Source organism: Anabrus simplex, chromosome 13 (assembly GCF_040414725.1).
Source record: "Anabrus simplex isolate iqAnaSimp1 chromosome 13, ASM4041472v1, whole genome shotgun sequence".
Classification (NCBI taxonomy): domain Eukaryota; kingdom Metazoa; phylum Arthropoda; class Insecta; order Orthoptera; family Tettigoniidae; genus Anabrus; species Anabrus simplex.
In genome coordinates, this window is record NC_090277.1 from 33,925,246 (window position 1) to 33,951,181 (window position 25,936).

Below are 25,936 nucleotides of genomic sequence, written 5' to 3' on the forward strand. Positions count from 1 at the left end.
TGCAGAGCATTCACAATATCAAGTAGCTGGGCTGAAAGGCTCAGATGGTTGAGGCGCTGGCCTTGTGAACCCAACTTAGCAGGGTCGATTCTGGCTCAGTCCGTTGGTATTTGATGGTGCCCCAATACCTCAGCCTTATGTCAGTAGATCTACTGGCACATAAAAGAACTACTGTTAGATAAATTCTGGCACCTTGGCATCTCCAAGAACAGTAAAAATAGTTAGTGGGACATAAAGCGAATAGCGTTATCACAGTATCAGTGTGAAAATGGATAACAGCTGACACAAAAGGAAAGAACACAAACATCTGAATTGTGCTGTTACTCAAATGTGTTGAAAGTCAGATGTATAGTTCAGGTCACAAATGAGGAGATTGCAAATAAGCTTGGTAAGGGAAGAAAGCTTTAGCAAAAGTAGACATTAGGAGAATTTCACGGTATACATGTTTAGCTGATTTCAAAGGTAAGTATATAGGGTAGAAATTTAGTACCAATAGGGATATTGTAGAGATCTGAATAGATGAAGGATGTAATAGTTCTGTAGAAATGGTTAGGTAAGCACAGAATAGTGCATTGTGCAGATCTGTATCGATCTACTCTAGAGACCTGGAGGATAGCACAGGATATGGTTACATGGAGACCTGTATCAAAACAGTCTACAGACATAGGGAGCCACTGATAGTGAAGTGGCATTGCCACTGTCTTCTCACCAAGGGGCCCATGGTTCAGTCCCTGCAAGTAAGTGTGTGAAGTTTGAAATGAAAATCTTGTCCCTGGGATTTGATATCCCTAGAAGAGTTGAAGCTGAGTGACTGTGATTATAATGGAGAACTACAGGCCTGCTTGCTTACTTGATTGGTCTATAAATTATGACCCTATTCATCTTAATAATAGTAAATAGGTATATGTACACATATTTCCTGTACTGTTCTTGTTTTTGCAGTAAAATTAAGTCAAAGTAATTTTGGCTCATTTTCATATAATTACTTCTGTTGCTATGTGAAATGGACCAGAAAATAGAGATGAAGGAGGAACCTGTCTGGCTTGAAGGCACAGTAAGTACATCCTTCGTAAGTATCTTTCCCAATCTCTTTCTAGTTCATTGGAATTTTATTGATATTGACAATTTTTGGAGATCTATAAGTTATGAATGAAGTATTTCATCTGGAATAATGTTCGGTATATAACAAGAGGCATAAACTCTCCAGCTTTTAAAAGGTACTTTGTCGGATGTTTCATTGCACAACACATCTGGGTTGTAGTCTTTTTTTTTTTTTTTTGCTAGGGGCTTTACGTCGCACCGACACAGATAGGTCTTAAGGCGACGAAGGGATAGGGAAGGCCTAGGAGTTGGAAGGAAGCGGCCGTGGCCTTAATTAAGGTACAGCCCCAGCATTTGTCTGGTGTGAAAATGGGAAACCACGGAAAACCATTTTCAGGGCTGCCGATAGTGGGATTCGAACCTACTATCTCCCGGATGCAAGCTCACAGCCGCGCGCCTCTACGCGCACGGCCAACTCGCCCGGTGGGTTGTAGTCTGGTAGGTCTGCTGTATGTTGTAGATGTAAATTTTCATAAGATGAGTGGTGATGGCATGCTGGATTTCATTCATTGTTATTGCAAATAGTGTGTAGTTGTTGACATTAGAACCTTGTATTACTGATATTTCCCCATGGATAGTTTAAAGATTAGAGCGCAATTACTTGACAGTAATTATTTTCAGTGTAAATTAACTGAGCAGGCCCTATGCTTTAGAGAATGAGTACCTTAAACTTACCTACAGGGCTCCAGTAAGATTCCCAGCAAGTTTGAGATTTTTTTTTACAATTTGCTTTATGTCGCACCGAAACAGATAGTTCTTAAGATAGGTCTTATGGTGACGATAGGATAGGCCTAGGACTGGGAAGGAAGTGGCCTTGGCCTTGATTACAGTACCGCCGCAGCATTTGCCTGTTGTGAAAATGGGAAACCATGGAAAACCATCTTAAGGGCTGCCGACTGTGTGGTTTGAACCCACTATCTCCCGGATGCAAGCTCACAGCTGTGGATGGAGCCCTAACCGGATGGCCAACTTGCCCAGTGGAGAAATCATTACTTGAAACTAAGTGCTGATTCAGGATCCATTCAATGCCAGGGGTTTCGTGTTCTTCATTTGGTAAAAATACTGATAGTGACATTTAGGTTACTGTTTATGAAAAAATTACTGATGGTGACTGCTCAGGTCCTTTTTGCCTAAAATCATGAGACGAGGGGATCAAATCCACTATTGCAGTATTCATCATTCTATATTATCTTCCTCGGCACCAACAGTTTCTTTTTGCTACTTTTCTCACTGGTCTCAGGTTATATTGCTGTACCGTATGTTAAGAGAGTTTTGTAATGATTGATCCCACAAAATTCTAATGCTTCTTTTATCAAGGTATTTAAATCTTATTCACTCTACCTCACCACTCTCCACTTCTTCTGTAGACCATTGTCCTCTTATGCGGTCCTGATAGTCGGTCCTCTTTCCAATCCGTTGTAGTTCACACACCTTAAACATAGGTAATTTCATGGTTGATATCTTTGGTACATTAATGTCTTTCAGATCTGTTACTAATAACCGGTGGTCACTATTGAGGTTCTCACATGCAGTCATTTTGACATCAGTCACACGTGTACTTCTTTCTTAATCTGTAATGACATAGTCAATGACCGCCTTGCTCTTTCCATCCCTGCTGAAATGGGTAATTTTGTGACTGACTCTTTTCTTGAACCAACTGGTTTTTTTACTACCAAACAGTTTCTTATGCAGAAATCTAGAAAATATTCCTCTTTTGAATTCCTTCTCTCATAGCCATGTGGTCCCATAACCTTTTTGTAGCCATTCTTATTTGTCCTGAGCTGTGCATCGAGGTCCCGATGACGGTCTCATCTAAATCTTTCAGAAAATTATCTTTTCATTTTGACTGCAACCCGTCTGAGGGATTTACATTTGTACCAGTACCAGCTTCTCTTTCCTGAGATGAACTGTTGCCTCTCATTGATGTACTGGATCTCTGTAATACCATCTAACACTTTTGACAATATCAATCCTACTGCATTTCTCATCTCTCTTTTGTTACCATTCCAGTAGAAAGTATAGTTTTTTCTGAAATCTTTCTTGCATTTTCCTTTCCTTTTTCTATCACTCAGTCCTAGGATTGATCATTTCCATCTCTCCATGATGTCCACTAACTCTTTGCATTTTCCAGTCAAACTTGGTACATTGATTGTTCCTATTTGGGTGTTTTGCCTTCTCCGAAGTTGTTGCCTATCAACAGGCTATAAGCCATCATACCTAGCATGAGTCTGTGGGTGCTGTTGTCTACTTTGAGTTCTTTGCTTACATCTGAGGCTCGTTTAAGTGTGGAAATCAATTGCAGTTACTCTCCAATTGACTTGCTAGGGCTAACATTAGAGGAGATTTTTGGTCAGTGTTATCTCCCTTAGCTTTTAGCAGTCCCCTGTACATCTGTAAGGCAGCAGCTTCCAGTTGAATATATGTGTCATTTCTTACACAATGGCTTCAACAAGGCCCTTAAAATTGAACTCCTCTGCCCATAGTCAATGGTCCTCCCTTAGTTTGTCAGTTGCGGTAATGGCTGCACAAACCTTGGTAAGACAGATGCAGGTAGTTCTGTGTACTGTTGCATACAGTAGCAGGATATACCTGACCTGACCTAAAATAAATCTTAAAATGGGTTTATTTAGAAACATGAATTACAAAAACAGTCTCAGTTATAATTCAGTAATATTTATTAAAACCAAATATATCCTTGGTCTAGTTACACTGATTAGTGCAGCCTTATGCTGCACATAGCACTGGCATTCTTGAAGGTGACAATCAAACTTCTCACTTCTTAAAACATATGAAGTCGAGTCACTACGCACAATCTCCCTGTCAGCTGATCATAATTATATTCTCATACCTTCATAAGGAGTGCTGAAGTCAGGCATACAGCCCCACTATGTTATTGTAGCTCTGTGTGGTTCAGATAACCTATAGGATTAATTGTTTGTATGGTTCAGGTTGTTTAGGGCTTATGTCCTTGATACTTCGTTTCCAAATTTCATATGAGGCGGCCTGCCATAATCCATCTGTGGTGAGATACTCTGTGCTCAATGCCTCTGATACCTTGTGGATTGGCCCAGAACAAGTTTGTCACTTGTATTTTGTTTCTCAGTCGCATCCTTGAGTCTGTCGATATGAATGTTCCTGAGATATGAGCAGTGCTAGGATCACCATTCCTAATAAACTCAGATCCACTAGGAAAGCGTGTGGAATTGACATTCATATGGTTGGTCTGTATGTACATTTCATTGAACATTAGAGACTGGTATGTAACAGCACAGTCTGGCTAGGAGAGGGAAACAATGCAAAACTACCTCACTCTTCATTTCCTTAGTTTGCCTCCTCAGTGACACCTAGCTCTTTGTGGCAGCTTATGGTAGAGCTGTTGAGATCCTCCCTGCCTTCAGCCTGAGCACTTCACAGACAACAGGAGATATAGAGGATATGTATTTCATGTTGAGCTGTATTTTCCAGTACAGGATGTGAAAGATAATAGTGATAAATTTTAATTTCTGAATATTTAAGAATTGGACTGTTTATGATTAGGAATTCTTTTTTCATTTTCCTGAACATTCAGTGTTATTTTAGGTTTTATGTTGTATAATTGCTCCTCACATTAAATGTATCTCTGAGCATTCAAGCAGGACACTTTCCACTCATAAAGGTCTCTTTGTTATGATTTTAACAATCCTCGATAAGGAAATTTTTTGTGCAACAATAATGAACATTTGTACCTGGCTCATTTACTAGGAAATAATGATATGTTAAGTCCACTCATATGAAAATAAATTGCCAGATGTGTCTGAAGAATGTGTCTAATGTATTACCTTTTCCATAGGACAGTTATAAACTTACAACAGTTGAGAAGCATTTGAAAGAAGAAACCAAATCAGAGTTGGCAGAGCCAGGACAAACACAGGTGAACAAATTTTAATTAATATAATGTTTTGATGATCTCCTTTCATTTTCTTCAATCCGGGAGATAGTGGGTTTGAACCCCACTGTTGGCAGCCATGAAGATGGTTTTCCGTGGTTTCCCATTTTCACACCAGACTGTACCTTAATTAAGGCCATGGCAGTTTCCTTCTCATTTATAGGCCTTTCCTATCCCATTGTCACCATTGGACCTATCTGTTTTGGTGCGATGTAAAACAAATGGAATTTACTTAATGTAGTTCAAAATTTAGTGCTAGGTAATATGTAGCAGATAGGCTTTTTCAATGCCTCTCCACTGCATGGCAGTTGATTTAATCACTACTACTGCTTCCTTATCCAATCTGAATTTAGGCTACAAGCATGGCTATCTTTATTTTGTCATTTGTCGAACTGCTCCAACCCGTTTCTTTAAAATGTCAATCCAAGATGTACACCATGTGTTAGGTCCTCTTTTGCATATAATTTTTTCTTGAAATATTACTTGTAGCAGACTGTTCTTTTCAGTAGTCCACATAATGTGACCCATAGCTTCCAGCCTCCTCATTTTAATTGTCTTGATGAGCTCAGGTCGACATTTCTTTGTGTGGAGTACTTTCTTTGTTATGCTGCAACCGCAAGATCAGTTGGTTTGAACCCCACTGCTGGCAGCCTGGAAGATGGTTTGCTGCAGTTTTCCATTTTTACACCAGTAATATTCTGGGGCTGTACCTTTTCTATCCCATCATCTCCCCAAAACCTATCTCTGTCAGTGCGACATAAACAACTTATAAAAGAACTGCAAGATTTATAACATTTACTGTTGTACCCACATCTTGAAAGTATAGATTCTCTTTTCTCTAGGTAATGAAATATATAGAGCTCTACAGTATTTAGTCCAGCAACTGTCAATTTGTTAAGCAAAGTTGGACATGATAGGCCTCTTTGACAATCAGTCATCTGTGGGAACGCAGGCACAAATAAGTTACAAGTCATTTAAGAAGACTAATTAGGATGTACAGAATGACAGGATGTTGAGGGAAGGGTGAAAATATGTGGGGATTATGCTTGTCCTTTTAGTTTCTTATTCTATTACTCCCTGTTCCAGAGCTGTCCTCTTTAACCTATCATGAGTTCCTTTTCTTGCTCCTGTTCTTCATATAATTATGACATGATACATGTTCATTTCATTTTTACATCGGGAGAATATCTAGATGTTTTCATTGTGCAACTTTAAAATTTATATTGTCAGCTAGGTCATGTATATTTTTTAAGTTTTACTCTAGTCATCTGTTTACTCTACATTTTTTACCTTGTTTTGCATATTTGTTCCTTACAGCCTCCTACACATGTTAAGGATGAAATATGTGTAGATGAACATACAGTTGGTCAGCTGGTTGCCTGTCTCAAAGAAGAAGACATGTAAGTACAGTTCAGTTTAATTAGATGTTAGACCCCTAAACCTCGACAATGTGGAATTTGCTATTTATGTGGTCAGTGGCTCCATCTATGGACAAGTGGTCGACTGAAGACCTCGAGAACCCAATATCAAGGGTTCGAATCCAGCACAGGTCCATCCATGTCATTATTGAATTCTGTCACCTGTACTTCACTCACGAGCCTAACTTGTTTGTTCGATCATGGCATGATAGAAATTCCCACAAATTTAAAGTAATTTTACCCATAGTATCTAGTGATTGGCCGGCTGCCTAGATGTCACTACTTGGTAGCTGAGTCAGTAACACATTATTAATTTTACCATCACAATTCTGTTCACCATATTGAAATAATTGTTTTCCAGGGGTGGGGGGAGGGGATCTGGTTGACCATGACCTGGCTTTTGGCCATTCTTGCAACATGACCAGTCCAGTGAATCAACCTGCTGTGATTTAGACATGTGATTCTGTCTCCTTTCATATCTCTGTGCATTTCTGCATTCTTCTTTTGAACCTTATTTTCTCCCAAGAATTATTCCTGATGGTGAATCATGTTTCACGCATGGAATTTGTAATTTTCTTAACACTGTTATCTGCAATGATGAAAATCCTTATGTTGTTCAGTCACATTCAGCATAGTTCTCATTGAATGTATAGGTGGAAAGCAGGGACAGAATCATTGGCCCTTTGTACTCTTACTGCATTTGATAGGCAAACAGTACTTTCAGTTCCTCATTGAAACAATGCCAGAGGTTCTCAGTGACATTCCTCTGCACATACATAATAATAATTGTGCGACTCTTGCTTTTCTCTGTCATGCAGGAGTACTTAGACACAACTTTTTTTGTTTGATGGAATTGGTTGAAATTATCTATATCAGTGGGTGGCATGAAGCCTTGAAGTAAATCCCTTTGATTTTTATTTCTTGGGGCCTGTTGAGTGGCTCAGACAGTTGAGGTGCTAGCCTTCTGACCCCAACTTGGCAGGCTCAATTCTGGGTGAGTTTGGTGATATTTGAATGTGCTAAAATGGTAGATTTACTGACACATAATGGAAGTCCTGCAGCAATAAATTCTGGTACCTTGGTATCTTCAAAAACTGTAAAAAATAGTGGGATGTAAAGCAAATAACACTATAATGATACCAGTGGTACGACTTATCCATTAATTCAAACTGGTGCTTTTCTCAACTATGTTGTCTTCTAATTAAAACTCACTGAATTATGTGTTGTCCTAAATGTTTTATCTTTTGGGATGAGATGTTCCTACCATCAATACTTTAGTGATTTCTGGTGTTCAGCAACTCTATCATCGACAGTGTTTGTGTTTTGAAGTTGGGTCACTCAATCAACATTCAGTTGTTTATTGATAATTCTGGAGTTTTCAACACTGTGATTAAATTGATTCACCAGTGATATGGTTTGATATCAAAACTTTTTCATCCTAACAAATTTAAGTTAAAATTATTGATTACATTACTTCTTTGCTGACTGCCCACTTTTGCAATAATTTAAGAAAAAGCTAGGAATACAACAGAATGGTAATCTGCTATGTGGGTGACTGGGTTGTGATTGATTGATTGATCGATCGGTCGGTCGGTCGGGAGTCTTGGGGTCCTAGTATCTTGAAGCAATGTGTTATTGAGTGTTCCATGTATGTGACGAGGTCTGCTTCGGGAGACATATGGAGCGTGTAGAAATGATTTTTTTAGTGAAAGTGATGTAGTTCCCAATAGATGTATTGAAAATTATTTAATAGAAAAAGAACTAGTTAGGCTTTCAGTGGATGTTTATAATGACAGTGACGGCAGAGACTTCCTGTGAAAATTGAGTGCTAATGTAGTGTCAGTGCAATTCAAGGTATTGTATATCCTGGGGCTACTCCTTCTGTGATAATGGCAAGTTTTATGAAAGGTATTAAACATCTCAAATCAACTCTGTCCCTCTTAAATTCAACAAATTTCTTAGTTGTGAAATTTCCCCATAGGGATGGTGTTCCAGAATGGTCTTAAGTGAATAAGGAAAATAGGAAAACTTACTAATTTTTATTAGTATCTGTAAGCACTTTAACAGTAATAAGGCATGGTATGCATATCTCTTACAGGGGTAGAAATGTCCTTGTGAGGGAACTGTGTGCAAATATTAAAGTGTTTACTGTACCATAGAATATAATTGCACTTATGTAGGGTACTCTTAAAAACTAATTGGAGGCATTGAAAGGAGTACAGAAGAAGAGAGCCCAGAAATTCAGTAAACATACCAGGAAAGTAAGGAATTTAAGTTACCCAATTGCCACCATCAATCTTTAGGAACGAAGGGTTTTGAGATTACTCTTGGTAAACTGTTAAACAGTAGTAAATAAGCCATTAATATTCCGTGTATCGATGGGGTCTGATGAGATTGATTTGATAGGAGTGGAATCGTAAATCGTGGTTGAGTGAAGGGGTGGTAGTAAGGAAGTATTTCCAGAAGGTTATACTGTCTCACACACACTGAGTATATGAGATATTGGAGGGAGGTTGTTTATTCTGGTGATAAAAATGTATTGCTGACATGAATGGTTTACTGATGAAAGGGATGAAATATTAAGGATAAAATTAGTTTGAGATAATATGAAGCAGGTGGGAATTATTGGTACATGTAGGCCTGGAAGAGAGGCAAGAGACATGGGAATATTTGAGAAACTAATAGATTATACTCATAAAACAATAATAATGATATGGTAATAGTGGTGGGAGATCTAATTAGCTTAAGTTGTGTGGAATGGAGCTGCAGGAAAAGTAACATATATATGGTTCGTCCATTATTGGAATCTGCAAACAGTGTTTGGGATTCTCACCAGGAATACCTAATAAAATAAATGTATGGTGTGCAGGGAAACGCAGCAAGACTTGTGACAGGGGATTTCAGGAGAAAAGGTAATGTTCAGAAAAATTAGAAAACTTTGTGAGAAGACTTAAGTAAGAGAAGAGAGAGAACTAATCTTAAATAATTATACAGGATGAAGCGAAATTCACGCACTTGGGCATCGCAGCGCGACTACTCACATGCCAGCAATAAAAAAATATCTGTCGCAAACTTTCATCCTGCAAGTATATCTGGCAGAGAAAGGACGTTGAAGAGTGGCAATCTGGCAACACTGTAACCACATGTAGGGTAGAGATCAGACCAGTTAGGAAGACGTCTGTTCGCGCATGCGCACTTTGGATGATCCAGTGTAGCTCATCCCCTAACAGAGCTCATGCTACAAGGACAGTTCATTGCATAAGTTTGCATTCAGCTGCCGTGCGCTGCTTTGTAATTTCTCATTGTATAGTAACAATGATTAGTGGTGGTGTACGTTAGGCCTATCTGTGACAGTTTCAAAGGCACTAAATATATCCTGCATCGTAAGGTGCTAAGGACTCAGACTCGTGCAGCAATCTCGAATGTTAAAAACTATGGAAAGAGAGGCAATGGAAGAAAAGTTTGTGATAGATTATAAGAAAGCGTAGGAAAGAGTAGCAGTAGCTGTTTGAGTGTCAGAAAGTTCTGTGGCATGGATTAAGAGCTAAAAACAAAAAGTAATAGAATAAGGAAAACCTATGGATAGTCAGTCTGAAACACCAAACAAAATAAGAAGGTGCACAAAGAATGTTACTGGACTGGACGACGTTAAGAAGGTGCCGTATGTCGTATTGTTAACAATTTTTATTTAGTTGAAAATTGTTTACCTACAGTTTCAAAAAATCATGCAAAGTTAGTTAAAGACTTAGGGCCGATTGCAGAAACGATGACTACTTTTAAGCCTTAGACATTGTCTACCTAAACAACATCTAAATTGAGCATGATCTTCCATTGCATAGACAATGTTCAGTCGATGTTTAACTAGACAACACTTGAAGTTTCAATTTTGGTTTGAAAATGGAGACAAGTATCCTTCATGCAACTCTTTGCTTGTCCCAACCAATGAAATTCGTTGCTGCGCACGCCGAACGCCAGTGAGCTGTTTGTCTTCCTACACATTACTCAAATATGGCTGAGCATGACTTGCCCACAGATAAGAGTATCGATTTTGGTGGAAATTAAATCTCATAATATTATCGACTCTAAAGCGACACGCCACCGTACGTGGAAGTGTAGCTTTCATTATAGCATTGTTACAGTGAGTGTAATCTACTCATAAACACAGTAGCTTCGATCGGAAGCTGAAGTAATAGTAATGTGTAACCGAGTGTGTTGTATGGGCCATATAGATGTAACTTGCATTCTGGAGATCGTGGTTTCGAAACGCATCATCAGCAGCCATGAAGATTGTTTTCCGTAGTTTCCCTATTTTTACACCAGGCAAATACTTGGGCTGTTGGTATGGCTACAGCTCTTCTTCCCCAGTCCTCTTTAAACAATCACCACCACTTGCCTTTTCATATCTGATAGTTGCCAAAAACTTATATGATTATATATATATATATATATATATATATATATATATATATATATATACAGATATATATACAGATATAAAACCCATACAACCTACTTTTTAGTTTTCACTATTCTGTGTGTTTACATGGCAGTAAATGTGAGTGAATCCCTCCTGGTTGATGTATGTAACAGCCCTCTAATGATTGGGACACATAATTCTGATATGTATGTAGTCGAAGTGACCTATAATTCCATGGAAATTAGCCCAGGTATATAATCAAATATATTGATTGCCAGGAATTGTATTCAAGTTGACAGTTACCGGACTGTTACTATGCAAGTCTCAAGAAACAAGTCTCTCGAAAAACAAAACCTTATTTTAAGATCTATCTCCCTGTACATGTCAAACGAATTGCTGCATTTTAGCAGCAGTCGGACTAAACTTTCTTCTCGGAATCGTCTCAACATGATAATACAAATTACATGTTTCATGGTACATAACCTCCGATTGTGATTCACTCCTCTCATTTGAGGTTAAACAGTGCTCTCGGCAGTGTTTAAACATAACCGGTTGAACATCAGTTTTAGAAAGTGTCTAAGTGATAAATAACGTCTCTGCAATGCGCCAGCCATACTTAGGCATTTTTTAACAATAGACATTGTCTAAATACCGTTTCTGCAATTGGCCCTTAAAGTTCAAAGGATCCAGTACTAGTGTCAAGCGAATCCTTCCATCATTAAGGTATCATTGGGAAAAGACTAACACTAACAAGGGCATCCTAATGGAAAAAAATGACATAAAATACTAATGATTTGTTTATTTGAAAAATTGCCTATAGTGTACACGGGTGAAACCTATATGGATACGTCTCATGTATCCATCAAAGGCTGGTCTCTTAATTCAATATCCGGTATATCAATGCCCATGTCAAAAGGAAAAAGACATACTTGTACATGCTGTTGTGGAAATAGGTCTGCTAATCTGGAAGTGCATCAGCAAGAGTGGCGACTACCACGATAACATGAATACTGATAACTTTTTAAGTGGGGAAAGATATGCTTATTCCTAATCTTCCACCTCGCACTGTTCTAATGATTGACACCACGTCATATCACAACAAGGAAATAGATCGTGCTCCAAGTTCCAGCTCATGGAAAGTAACAATGTTCTCCTGGCTAGTGAATAGGAACATTCTACACCATGAAACAATGTACAAATACAAGCTTTATGACCTTATCAAATTGCACAAGCCGGCACACAAAACGTATGTCCTAGATGAACTCGTGGAACAGTATGAACACTCGGTCCTCTGACTGAATTAAACAGTATTGAAATAATGTGGGCAGAAGTGAAGAACTGGGTAGCTTCTTACAACGTCACCTTCACTATTGATGACGTAGAAAAACTTGCTAGACAGAAATTCATGTTGATATCTGCCGAAGACTGAAGGCATAAATGTGAACACACAAGGAAGGTGAAGAAAGGCTTCATGAGAGATGAGGAACCTCTTGAAGACATTAGTGTCCTTTGTGATCCAGCAGCAAGCCGATGACACATCATTCAATGAGGACGACAGAAGTGATGACGGAGGACTCATTGGAATTGAAGAGCTGTAGAGGACATTATAAATCAGTATGTGCTCATTTAGCAAATATAGTGTCATTATTTTATTATTTATTATTTCAAGTGTCATTTAAGTTATCTTTGTATACATAAGTTGTTGCCTTTCACTCAGCATATGTAGACCCTTCATGGTGTTCCTTTTTATGAATTATATTTTGTTTCTGAACTTTAGAATCATTATATCGTTATATATATCATACCGTTAAGTCACATTTCTTATTTTAAAGGAGAGCAACAAAATCTTGGTGTTAAGGAGCTAGGGAGAAACGATCATATAGTCTAATAGTCTAACTCTGCTTTCTCACCTGTTACGAAAATTATTATTATTATTATTATTATTATTATTATTATTATTATTATTATTATTATTATTATTCACCCTCTCTGGGGTATGTTGAATCATAATAATAATAATAATGTTATTTGTTTTACGTCCTACTAACTACTCTTTTACGGTTTTTGGAGATGCCGAGGTGCCGGAATTTAGTCCCGTATGAGTTCTTTTACGTGCCAGTAAATCTACCAACACGAGGCTGACGTATTTGAGCACCTTCAGATACCACCGGACTGAGCCAAGATCGAACCTGCCAAGTTGGGGTCAGAAGACCAGCGCTTTAACCGTCTGAGCCACTCAGCCCAGCATATTTTGAATCATACCTCTCTCTGTGTCTCGTTCTTTTCTTAGTGGCCAGTATTTCTTCATTCTTTCCCAGATAATAGATTTGGCTTTTAAGGTAGATTTGTTTTGGAACCTTATACTTTCTTCTTTAGTTATAACTTTAGCTGTTTGAGCGAATAGTGAGTTTTCTGTAATTTTAAATTCTACCAGGTCTTTTTCAGTTTTTTTAAACCAGTACAGTTTTGTTTTGCAGTTACGGAAGAAGTCAAAGATGTGTTCGGTTAATCTACTGCAGTTCATTCTGAGGAGAAGAAGACCATAAAAATATATCCTCCTTTTTTTATTGGTATCTGAGAATTTTTCTTGATGTATTTTATTATTATTATTATTATTATTATTATTATTATTATTATTATTATTATTATTATTATTATTGACTTATTTTACATGACGTGCCTCAGGTTACGAAGCCTGATGTTATAGCAAACCATATTCTGTACTGTATATCTACAGCATCGTAAAGTTAATGTTACATCAAATTATAATTTAAAATAATGATTACACAAATTGATGCACAAAAACGATTTTGACAGCTACTATAATAAGAGGTTAAATTACCTTCTAACTCCTTAAATCTATCTATCATTTGTAACACTTTTAAATAAACTCATTTCGGGAATTCCACTAACTGAAAATCTGCCAAGTATTACATGTTAGTTATAACAAATATTTTGGGTCAACTGTACGTCGCCATAACACTGAGCGAGTAGGGAAGTCAGCGTTCTTGCTCCCACGGCTCTGGTTTCTCACTCGCACACTTCCCCTCACCGGCTGTCTTCCTAGCTGGCCCGATCTCTAACTACCTCTGTTAGCACACATTAGTTGTGCTGTACAGTTGGTGCAGTGTAGAGATGGCTGAAAAATAACGTAGCAGTTACTTTGTCCCAGTTATATGTCTGTCACTGTTACAAATGTAACGAGGACGAGAAATAACAGGTTATCGAGTAACGACAACAGAAAAACATACTAGTGGGAAGTGGGGACCAGTCACTAGTAGCAGCTTATGCACACTAGTAGCACCTTACCCAACGTTACAGACACAGAATGTGACCTCCAGATAGTACGCATGTCTTCCAAGTGAGAGCGGTTTCGTAGGAGATTGCTTTAAGTTCTTGCTGCCATCTGGTAGTGGTAACTAAAGAATAAACTGTTATCACACATTCAACTGTTTGTGCAAGGCTACCTACATTATAATATTATAAGTTTCACCCGTATAATTTTTCTTCTACCATAAATAAATTATTATGCTAACTTTCCATACTGAACTGATATTATAGAATGAACGTAGATAAAATGCATTTTGTAATACTATTTCACTTTGACATCATTATAATTGAATAAACCTGACCCCGCCGGGAATCGAGCCCGGGACCGCCAGGTGACAGGCGGGCGCGTTGCCCCCTACACCGTGGAACACAATGAGCACAATTGTTTGAATATTCATAACAAGTGCAATAAACATTTCAGATTGTCATGAATGAAACGAACGTGATAACGTCTCTTCACCCACTTAAGTTTTTATTAATTCATTTCACACAATCCATTATAACAAAATAACACATTATTGGTTCTTCATTTTACTTAAACGATCCTCTTGTACCGGTTTGTGCAAGGTTTGGCAGACAGATCATCATGTTTTCTTGTCTTCCATCCTTAACTGGGGCATTGTCAAACTCACTCCTCTAGATTTTAGAAAAAGATGCTATGTTGTCTTCTCATTTCATCCCCTGTCTGCCTCTTGATAACTTTATAGCAAATTGGAATGCGTGTTTTGCTGTTCAACAGTGTGTGTAGTGATGCGTGCATGCATGTGTGAATGAATGAATGGCAATTTGCAACACAGCTGTAAGGGGACAAGCTTGAAGCCGTGACCAGGCTGTGACCAGTAAAAGGTGAGTAACGTTGGACGTTAAACGGGGACAAGCTTGAAGCCGTGACCAGGCTGAGACCGCACAGAACACCAATGTGTGACCGGTAAAAGGTGAGTAACGGTGGACGTTATTTTTCACTGATACTTTTCACAATTACTTTATTGTAGCAGTGACAGATGTAGCAGTTACACAAAAATAACCGCTTGTCACACCTCTAGTGCAGTGGATAGAGTTTTGGGTTAGCATGCAGAAGGTTGTGGGGTCGATCCTGGGTTGAGGCATATGTCTTTTATTTTGTAAATGTAGTCCAGGTGGTTTGATATCTGGCATCTTAATTGTCAACAGTGATTGCAGCAGGTCCTCTAGAAACCATTTGCATATACATACTATGATGCTAGAAATGGACGAACAATCATTTTCATTGATCAGCTGTGAAAGACACCCTTTCCACGTCATGGACGTGAATTTACTCGCACCACTTTATCTACTAGATGCGAAACCTGTTTTCTTTGTACCCTCTTCCAAAGGTCCCGTAGATTAGTACTAACTATTCTTGCCTCATTCACGTCCATTACATTTCATTAGGGCTTTATGTTACCAATATACCTAACAAAGTGCTTTGCAAATAATGTCCAAACTTGGTTAAAATTTCTATGTGTTATAACCATAGTCCCTGTAATTATACCTTTCAACATTGCATCTGGTAACCGCATGCTGTATAGTACGTATCTCAATGCATTAGGGATTGTGGAAACATGTCTATTTCTGTTAGGGAACCAGTGTATTTCGAAACCAACCATTTCACAAGTAGCGGTGTTGGGATGAATCATGCAGAACAATATCTGTTAGAGGGTTAATGCACATTAGGCGGAACAGCGTGCAAGACTGACAGCATGTTTATTACGTATTGTATGTGCTGTCCACCAGACAGGGAGTAGTGGCGAGCGGAGTAATGCGCTCGTGACAGACTGCAATGTACATGTGTAAACCTACCGAATGTCCTTCTTGTAAACTTCTAAACCAGTGTGGTGCACGTAAGGCATACACAAACGATGAATATCTGGATATGCTTTCTGGTCCTTGGTGCATCTGCTAACTGGACTGGTGTTCCCACTCTTTAATATACTGCTAGATATCCTTGTCGATGCCATCCGGATACAAATTTGTCTTCTCATCTGGAGCTGCGCCTTCGGGAATCACGTTCTCTTCTTCCACCATTGCGTGACAGAGGTTGTCCACGGAGTCGCCATACTCCAGCTACTGAGGAAGCTATCCTGGAGGTCATACACCAAAAACATAGCGAAGTACACATAGCATAGCAAGGCAGCTGCATGTCTCACAATGCACAATTGTTAACGTGCTGCACGAGCATGGGCTGCACCCCTGTCATTATTCTTTCACGCAACACCTGCATCCTGGAGATCGCTATCGGTGGATGCAATTCTGTGAGTGGTTCCAACAACAGAAAACCAACGATGACTTTGTGAACATCGTACTATGGTCGGATGAAGCAGCATTGACTTGTGAGAATGTCTTCAAATATGAACAATGTTGTGAGATCGCCCCACACGTCACCCGCGACCGTGGATGTCAAGTTCTGTGCCAGAATATTGGGTGACAGGTGTTTGGGCCCCTACCTGTTGCCTCACCGGTTGACTATTTGAAGGTATTATGCATTCCTCTCAGACTATCTGCCTGATGCACTGGAAGATGTTCCACTACATGTTTGGCAGAAGATATGGTTCCAACATGATGGTGCACCTAAACACTCTGGAATTAATGTGCGACGGTATTTGGACAGAACATTTCCAGGGAAATGACTCAGATGTGGATGTCCAGTTGTATGGCCACCGGTTTCACCTGACCTCAATCCACTGGATTTCCTCCTGTGGGGGGCACATAAAGGAGCACTCCTCTGGAAACACCTAAATGAGCACGTGTACTCTACTCCGCTGACAAATGTGGAAGAATTAGTAGCGCATGTTCATGCTGCTCTTTATACTGTGGACGCAGCTGCGCTGCAAAGGGTCCAGAGCTGTATGATCTAGCAGGTTGCGCAATGTTTGGATGTACAGGGAGGTCGCTTTCTGCATCTGTTGTTCTGAGGACAGAGTATTCTGTTGTGAAGGTCATGTGGTCATTAATATGGACAGTATTACTGCTAATGAGCTACTTCTGAATGCTCATATTACATGCAGTATGTAAATGACAATTAGATGTTGTGTTATTGTAGTCTGCTATCTTCTTTAGCATCTTGAAAATGATTTTGTTTGTGTAGTTATTCTGTCCTATGACAGGTCATTTGTTTCAACTGTCTATTTCTTATTTGTCTAACCACGTACTTGTTGTGTCCAGCATTACAAAATGTTGTAAATGTAGGATACATGTGACCTAAGAAACATTGTCTTACTGTATTACAGTATGTAATGTCAGATGGAAATTGTGAAATAAAAAAGTGTGCCTCAACCCAGGATCGAACTCTCGACCTGCTGCATGCTAACCCAAATCTCTATCCACTGCAACAACTGTACAGCACGACTAATATGTGCTGACAGAGGTAGTTACCATACATTTGGTTGCAGTGTTGCCAGACTGCCACTATTCAACATCCTTTCCTGCCATATATACTCACAGGGCGAACTTTTGTGAGAGAGATTTTTTAATTTCTGGCATGTGAGGAGTCACGCTGCAAAGTCTGAGTGTGCAAATTTTGCTATATATCTAGATAGAGCTTATACAGGAGGGAAGGCAAAGGGGTCTTCATTTGGGAAATAATTATGATTGCATGGCTGACCGCAAGTATAAAAGTACATGGGATTTCAGCACAAGTGATTGAGGTAAAATTTCATTGATTTGGAAAGGCGTTAAGTTGTGGAACAGTTTACCAGTGTATGTGTTTGATTGTTTTCCAAAATCTGGGCAGATATTCAAGAAAAGTATAAACTGCAGCAGAGAAATGAAATGAAATATTTGAGGGCATGTTATTTTATATAAAAAAAATTTGTGAGTAAGTTAATTCCATCCCTTTGCCTATGGTGTTGAACAGCTGCAATAGGGGACTGCCTATAGGAGTGAAGTACAGTGATGTCTTTGAGGGCCCTGGGACCAGTATGGTAGCTGTAAGTGCCCTTGAGGAACTCTGAAACGGGATGGAAAAAATGCTCCGGTTAAGACACAGCAGGTACCAGAATAGGAAAAAATGTGCTATAATTTAAATCGTTTAGCTGTTGTATAGTATTACTAGATGTGATTCTACATACTGTATATGAGTTGATTATGGGTTTAAATGGAGTAGGTATTATGAGTAGAATTTTGTAAAAATTTAAATTTATTAAGGATGAGCTGTGTTGTTTAATAGAAAAATTATTACTGTAAATTGTATACTACTAATTTTGGGAAATTTACTTTTTTTATAATGTAAAATCAATGCTTGATATAATGTGTTTTTGTATATCCTTTGCCACCAAGGTACACACCTCATTTACAAGTAAAGTAATTTTGATTTGATCTGATCAGACCACCTTGCATGAGCATGTAAGTCTGTGTTTTGATGCGTGTTAGCTGCAAAGTGTGCGTCCACTGTTTGAATACATTGTACAGTGAACAGAGATAAGGAGAGAGGCCCTAGCGAGTGTAGCTGTATAAATGTCTGTCTTGTTCCATGGGTGTGTCTTCTAGGTAAGCATGTGTTAATGTGTAGAATAAGCAACTAGATAAAATATTAGATAGAAGCTACTAATTCACAACTAGTATTTTGTTTTTAATATTACAATCTTTTTATGTTAATTTAAGGACACTTCCTCTAAAGCACTGATTCTTTGTCATTACATGAATTTTTCATCTAAACAGTGTTATATGGCTGAAGATGTTAATAATATACGAAACAAGTACCCGTTTTAACCAATTTACTGTATCGACAAAGTGGAAAATAAGTGTTTAAGTGCGACACGGACCATGAAGCTAATTTTATGTAATAGAAGATACTAGTCAAATATTTACATACCTACCACCATGGCAACTCGTTACTCTATGATTTTGGTGCTGTTTCTTGGTGTGGGTTAATATAGCTTTATACAATACCTGAATGTATGCCTTCAAGACAACCTCATGTTTAGATTCTCTGTGACAGAGTAGCCTTGTAATCTGAAGGGAATAATTTAGGTATCTATATTAAGTTTGCTGTTGGATTCTGTACTCGTTCTTGTTCTATAACTCATAAAACGTATTAGTTTTTAGTTTTCTTTATTCCAGTGTTCCAGTCGATACAGGAAATAGTAGCTGCAGGATATTGAAAAAAGGAAGTGAACTGTTGTGTGATTTGCCACCTCATAATATATGTGACATACCGCTCTTGTCCCGGTCTAAGGAAAGGCCAATCCTTCCTATTAGGCAGTTGGAACTCTGTTGCAATGAATGTGGTAGGAAGTTTTCGCAGAAAGGTAATCTTCGAACACACCTCCGTACCCATACTGATGAGCGCCCTCAGTTATGCAACGTATGTGGTAAAACGTTTCGTACAAAGTACGCACTAGATAATCACCTTGTTACTCATACTGTTGACCGTCCTCATTCCTGTAGCCGTTGTGGTAAAAGGTTTTGTGAAAAGGGCCACTTAAAGAGGCACATCCTCATCCATACTGGAGAGCGTCCATACTTGTGTGCCCAATGTGGTAAAACATTTCGTGAAAAGTGCGCCCTAAATAATCACGTTTTCATTCATACTAATAACCGTCCTCACTGTTGTAACCAATGTGGTAAAAGGTTTCGTACAAGGGGACACGTGAAAAGACACCTTCTAAGCCATACAGGAGAGCGACCGCACGCTTGTGATGCATGTGGTAAGGGGTTCCGTAGAAGGGGCACGCTTAATAAACACCTTCTCATTCACACTGCAGGTTGACTCGACCACTTGAATCCAATTTTTTAAAAGGTTATTTGAATGAACCGTACTAACTAAACACCTCGTCGATCTTGCTGTAGAGCGTCCTCATGAATGTGATATAAGTTCCGTGTAAAAGTCGGGCATAAAATTCAGATGCTGACTATTTCGTTCTAAGTTCTATTTTCCACGGCTGCAAGTAATGTAGTAAATGATTTCGTCAAACGAACACGCTTAGTAGCCCCCGTGCTCACCTATGATGCAGAGCCTCCGCACGGTTGTATCCAATGTGGTAAAAGGTTTCGTCAGACGGGCTTGCTTATTAAACATCTGTATACAAAACTGGAAAGTGTCTGAACTAATATGATGAATATGGTAATACGTTTCACCGTGGGTGTAATCAGGAAAGACAACTAATCACTCATACTTGGAGTGTGTTGACATTAATGCAATGATTGTGGTAAAATGCTCCGTAATTCGAGGGAAACTGTTTACACATACTGGTGGGCACTCACTTGCCTCTTGTGAATGTTGAAGTGTGCTATCCTTTAACTGTAATCTTCGAAATCACATGTTCACCCTTACTTGATAGCGCCCACACTTGTAAAATAATGTGATAGTAACTTATCAGAAATCTAATCTTCGAACACACCTGCTCACTTATACTGAAAACACTCACGGTTCGAACGCATGAGGTACAAGCTTTAGTGAAAATGCCTATCATAGATAAATCTGGTCTGTCGTTCCATGCTACAGCTGAGGTGTTGATATCCGTGTGGAGATAAATGTGTTCAAGCATGTATTAAAAGAACATAAGCTGACTCGTACTGTAGAACGGGCACATTCTCCTAACGGATTTGGTATACCTTCCTCACACTGTCATTCCGAATTTGGTAGCAGGTTCTCACACACTGTTGTTACCAAAATGGTGAGAATTTCTCAAGTCAGCCTTATGTCGGTAGGCACCGGAATGTAAGGGAACTCCTGAGGGACAAAATTCTGGCCGATGGGCGTCTCCGAAAACCATAAAATTAGTTAGTGGGTCATAAAGTCAGTAACTGGTTTGTTTGTGCAACCCTTGAGCCGGCCTCTACGGGGTCTGGTGAAGCTGAGATGAATATGTCTTGGCGTGTTTTTATGACTGGATGCCTTTCCTGACATCAGCTTCGTCAGAGGAATTAACGAGATGAAATGAATGACGTGATAAATAATAGTAGGAGGATATAAGGTGAAACCAAGTGCTGGCATGTAGCCTGCTCCTGCTGAATAATACCAGGGATTCTGGTAGTGGCTTAACATCTTCATCCGACGGATGAATCACCATCTACAGCGTCATAATGCCGCGCTCCATATAAGCTCTGCAGAGAGCTTTGAAATTTAATCCAGGCTTTATGCCGCAAATACGTGATTAGAAATTCTATACCTCAACCTCCCCCAACCTGCGCATCAATATTCTGATGGTGAATTTTTTCACCAATATGAATTAAATCTGATATCTAAGGTACCAGGCTATTTAGACTTCAATGCCTTAATGGTCATGGCACGTAGGCGGGCTGCCTAAATTCAATAGCATTTTTATTAAATATTCAGTAACATTATTATTAAATATTTTACCCTGATAAATTGTAGTTGACCGGAGTTGTAAAACCAAACCTCCAAACTCTGGATCAAATCCTCACAGTTGTTGACTCTAATCAGAAATATAGAGTTTACTCCTGCAAACTTGTGCGAGGAGATTTGATTGTCTGGGGGAACATAGGCTTCATAATGTTTCTAATATAGGGTTAGCATTAAGTTTAAGTGCCGTTTTTAATGATCATGCTGACAGCTACTGGAAGTGTAGTCTAATGTTGAAGGAAAGAACATGAGAGGTTTCGCGGGAATGAATAAAATGAACACTCGCTTGTTTCCACCTGGTTGTTAGAATACAGAGCTGCCACTGCATGTTTTATACGATCACTTTGTAGTTACGGTGTGCGCAGGTCTTACGTAGACATATAACTATTGTGTGTAATTATTTGCTGTCTAGAAGGCAATTCCAAATGTCAGCTTTTCCTTGTGTGTGAGGATTTCAAGTCTTGCTTTGAATCAGATGGTAGTAGCTGTTAAAGATTTCCTTTTTGACAGTAATTGTTGAAATTTCAGTTATTTATTTGGATGAATGGCTGCTTGAAAAAGGAGGCCTGATTTTATCATTGCCCACAAGAGCTTTACTCTAGTCATGATGTCTGAATAGAATATATCTGTTTTTAAACTAGGCTGATAACCCTAGTGTTCAGACATGTATGATTTGCAAATAGTAGTTTCGGTCCTGTTCCAGCATGCATGTCTACAGTGAGTAATAATTCTTTTTATAGTTCTTGATTAAGAGAGATTTACTACTTTACTGACAGTACGATTGTCTAGAGAAGCAGGTGCAATAAGTTGCATGATTTAGATCATAGTGGGTGTGATTCAAACTCCTTAAATTCTGTAAAGAGCAAGAGATTTCATTGTGTAATGGTTATTCGGTTTTCTCGTCTTGTTGTTTATCAAGACTAGAAGAACTTGTCTTCCTCGATCGTGTGTCTATGCTTGTCTGATATTCAATGAACGAACTTGTGGTAACATGTTCTAATAGATGTATATTTTTATATTATTGTACACTTTGTGAAATGACCTTTATTTGTATTCCAATGTTAAGTAAAATGGCTCAAGGTTTAAATGTGAATAATTCGAGTTTATAACAGACGACTGGCCGGTCAGGAAGCACTTCATGTCATATAATTTTAATACTTAGATTTCTTTATTGCACTAAGTTGTAGTGTTGTAACGTTTTGTGTCTAAGTAATTTTCACTGTTATTTAAATTCTTTCTTTTCCTTGAATTAATTTCGATTATTTCAGTTTTTGATGTTTTGACTTTATTAATTTACATTATGTTTCGTCTTTGTAAATAAATTATTTATTTAAACCAGTCGGATTGGTATTATTTCAGGTAGCATAGCCCGTAGATTAGGTTCCCTTATGTAACCTGAGGAGACGAATGAAATCGTGAGATAAGTGGTGAGCAATAAGTTTTCATCGCAGCAAGGCGAAAACCGGAACTCCAGTTGCTGCCAGCTCATGCAGACAAGTAAAGGATCAAGGTACAGAACCTTTCCATAAATCAAGGTTAAGGTACATTCGGTAATATTAGTTGAATGCTGGAACTGCTTGGCAATGCACCAAGTGAGAATCAATGGAGATAATACGAGGGCGAACCAAAAGTAACACTAGCTCGAACGCGGAGCAATCTAAAGTAACTTCTGGTATGTCCCAGAGGAAGATTGGTGTGGTATCCTGTCGTGTCGTGTCGGGTCTGCAGAGCGGGCTAGGTTAATTGGCACGTTAACTGCGTTCCAAATTAGAGATACGTGCAACAATCAGGTTTCTATCAGCTAAACAGCTCAGATGCATGGACATTCATTGTGAAATCACTGCTGTATATAGTGAGCGTGCCATTTCCCAGCGAGGTTTTGTTAAGTGGTGTAAGCAATTTGACGCCGGACGCACGGATCTCGCGGACGAATATCGCGAAGCCAGGCCCGCAACGTACAGTACCGTTGGAAATGTTTAATGTGTGGTTAGGATTATTAGAAAGAATCAGCGCATAACACGGGAGGAAATAGCCAGCATGCTGAACATATCGTACGCAAGTGTGTTATCCATTGTTCACCGGCACCTTGGATTTCGTGAACTGTTTCAAAGATGGGTCCCACGTCTGCTCACCGATGTTCACAAGGGACAACGTTTCAAATCATCACTTGAATTTTTCGGCGGTATTCTGTGGAGGGCAGTGAGTTTCTGCGGCGAATCATCACAGTGGATGAAACGACCCAATCAGAAAGACCATCGATGGAATGGGTGCAGTGCCAAGGCACGGCAATCAACTCGGCTTCGTATTGTCAAGCGTTAAACCGGTTGCCTAAGGCAATTAACGAAATGCGGCGGGGTAATTGAGCGTCAGTGTGATTTAGTTGCACGATAATGCAACACCACACACGGCCGCCAAACGTTCCAAGTGGGAGCTATGGCAACGTCCTCCATACAGTCCACACTTAGCGCCATGCGATTGTCATGTTTTTGGTAAGCTGGAAAAGGATCTCTGTGGGCGATGATTTCGAAACTATGAAAAGGTGAAAGTGAACTTACATTGTTTGCTGTCATAGCCGTGTTGCGTATGTATAGGTGGTTTCATAAATGGCCATAACTTGGAAGTGTATCTTCCTTTTTGATTCGCCCTCGTAAAATTCAAGACAAGGTAGTGAAATGAAATGCGGCGTGAAAGCCAGGAGGTGGTGGAATTCTACGTGATTAATACTTATTGATGTACGTATGTACCTTGAAATTATACTCGCCACATGAAACAATAATAATTGTAATATATATGGTACTTTCAAAAAGTACACGAGATAATAGTTTACTTAATTTTACCCTTTGAAAATAAATCCATCAGTGAAATAATCTATATTACGGATGAATGTGGATTTTTAATTTTTGTTTTTTGGTAGTTGCTTTACGTCGCACCGACACAGATATTTCTAATGGCGACGATGGGACGGGAAAGGCCTAGGAGTGGGAAGGAAGCGGCCGTGGCGTTAATTAAGGTACAGCCCCAGCATATGCCTGGTGTGAAAATGGGAAACCATGGAAAACCATTTTCAGGGCTGCCGACAGTGGGGTTCGAACCTACTATCTCCCGAATACTGGATACTGCCCGCACTTAAGCGACTGCAGCTATCGAGCTCGGTTTAAATTTTTATAGATGAAATCATATCTATTAAAATATACTAATACAACATTTGTTAGAATTTCTTGCGTTCCTCTAGTAATTTAATATTAGAAGGATAAAGGTTCGAAACATTGACGGTTCTTTAGATACAAGGCAGAAAATCAAATACTGACGTGCGTACCAAGACATCAGTTTAAAATAACAAGTATTATACTTATTACGAGCAAAATGCAGCACAAGTAGCAGTAGAATTGAAAGGGTGTCTCACATCACTTTGAACGGTCTTGAGATTTAGCACAGTGAATGTGTAAGGAAAGCAGTTCACAACAGATCGATAGACAATGGACTGCGTAGAAGAGCGTTACATATGAATCCTAAACGATATGTATTTTACTTTTCTGGTTTAGCTCAAAGTTCACCAGACAGGTGAATAAAAATAGCTGAAGCGAATCTGCTCTAATCGCCAATCGAGTGTGAATGTAACACTTGTTCATATTCCGTATATTTGCTAGTGACCTTGAAGACGTGTGCCTTCCTATTTGTCCTTTCATTTCTTGCAAAGGACAGGTCTCGTATTGCGTAAATGTATGATAGATAGGAGAAGTGCTTAAGATGTGGGATCGGAGGAATGAGTATTTTTGTTTTTTGGATCTAAACACCCATTTAACACACTTAGGGAATCTTCTTTTTTCTTCTAGCTCATTTTTACATACTGTGGGGTTGAGGGTGTGAACTGTGTTATACATGTGAATTTGGTTCTCTTTTGCGGCCGGATGCCCTTCCTGACGCCAACCGTTCGTGGAGGAACGTGTTTCTGGGATGGTTGGTAGTGTAGTGTGTTGTCTGAATATGAAGAGAGGGATATTCGGACCAACACAAACACCCCCGATCTAGAAGAAATAGTCAAACGTGACTAAAATCCACGACTCAGCCGAGAATCGAACCCGGGTCCCTTTGGACCGAAGACATCAAAGCTGATCGTTTAGTCAGGGAGCCGGACACCATTATTGATTCAACATTTTTAAATACAACTAATAGTAATGTTATTGACTTTACATCACATAAACAACTTTTATGGTTTTGGGAGACGCCGAGATGCCGGAATTTATGCCCTCAGGACTTCTTTCACGTGTCGGTAAATCTACCGACGTGAGGCTGTCGTATTTGAGCTATGCAAGGCTTTTGATAGGGTAGATCATGGGAAGTTACTGACGAAATTGAGGACTATTTGTCTAGACAAAGGTGTGGTTGAATGGATGACTAAATTTCTAGAAAATAAAACTCAGAGA

At 39.1% G+C, this 25,936-nt stretch overlaps 1 protein-coding gene across 1 annotated transcript; it reads left to right on the forward strand.

The window, feature by feature from the left end:
* Window positions 1-996: 996 nt before the first annotated feature.
* LOC136884697 (gastrula zinc finger protein XlCGF7.1) lies at window positions 997-22,732 on the forward strand. The gene is made up of 4 exons (XM_067156973.2): window positions 997-1,069; window positions 4,931-5,011; window positions 6,344-6,426; window positions 19,268-22,732. Exons 1-4 carry the CDS (start codon window positions 1,004-1,006, stop codon window positions 19,914-19,916), a joined length of 879 nt encoding a protein of 292 aa, XP_067013074.2. The 5' UTR covers window positions 997-1,003; the 3' UTR covers window positions 19,917-22,732.
* The last annotated feature ends 3,204 nt before the right edge of the window (window positions 22,733-25,936 follow it).

What these genes read in the sequence shown, in the direction of transcription:
- LOC136884697 (XM_067156973.2), top strand. Translation starts at nt 1,004, where the DNA reads ATGGACCAGAAAATAGAGATGAAGGAGGAACCTGTCTGGCTTGAAGGC. An exon ending in CAGAGCCAGGACAAACACAG is followed by an intron (nt 5,012 to 6,343) that starts GTGAACAAATTT and finishes TGTTCCTTACAG; the next exon opens with CCTCCTACACATGTTAAGGA. An exon ending in TGTCTCAAAGAAGAAGACAT is followed by an intron (nt 6,427 to 19,267) that starts GTAAGTACAGTT and finishes TCTTTATTCCAG; the next exon opens with TGTTCCAGTCGATACAGGAA.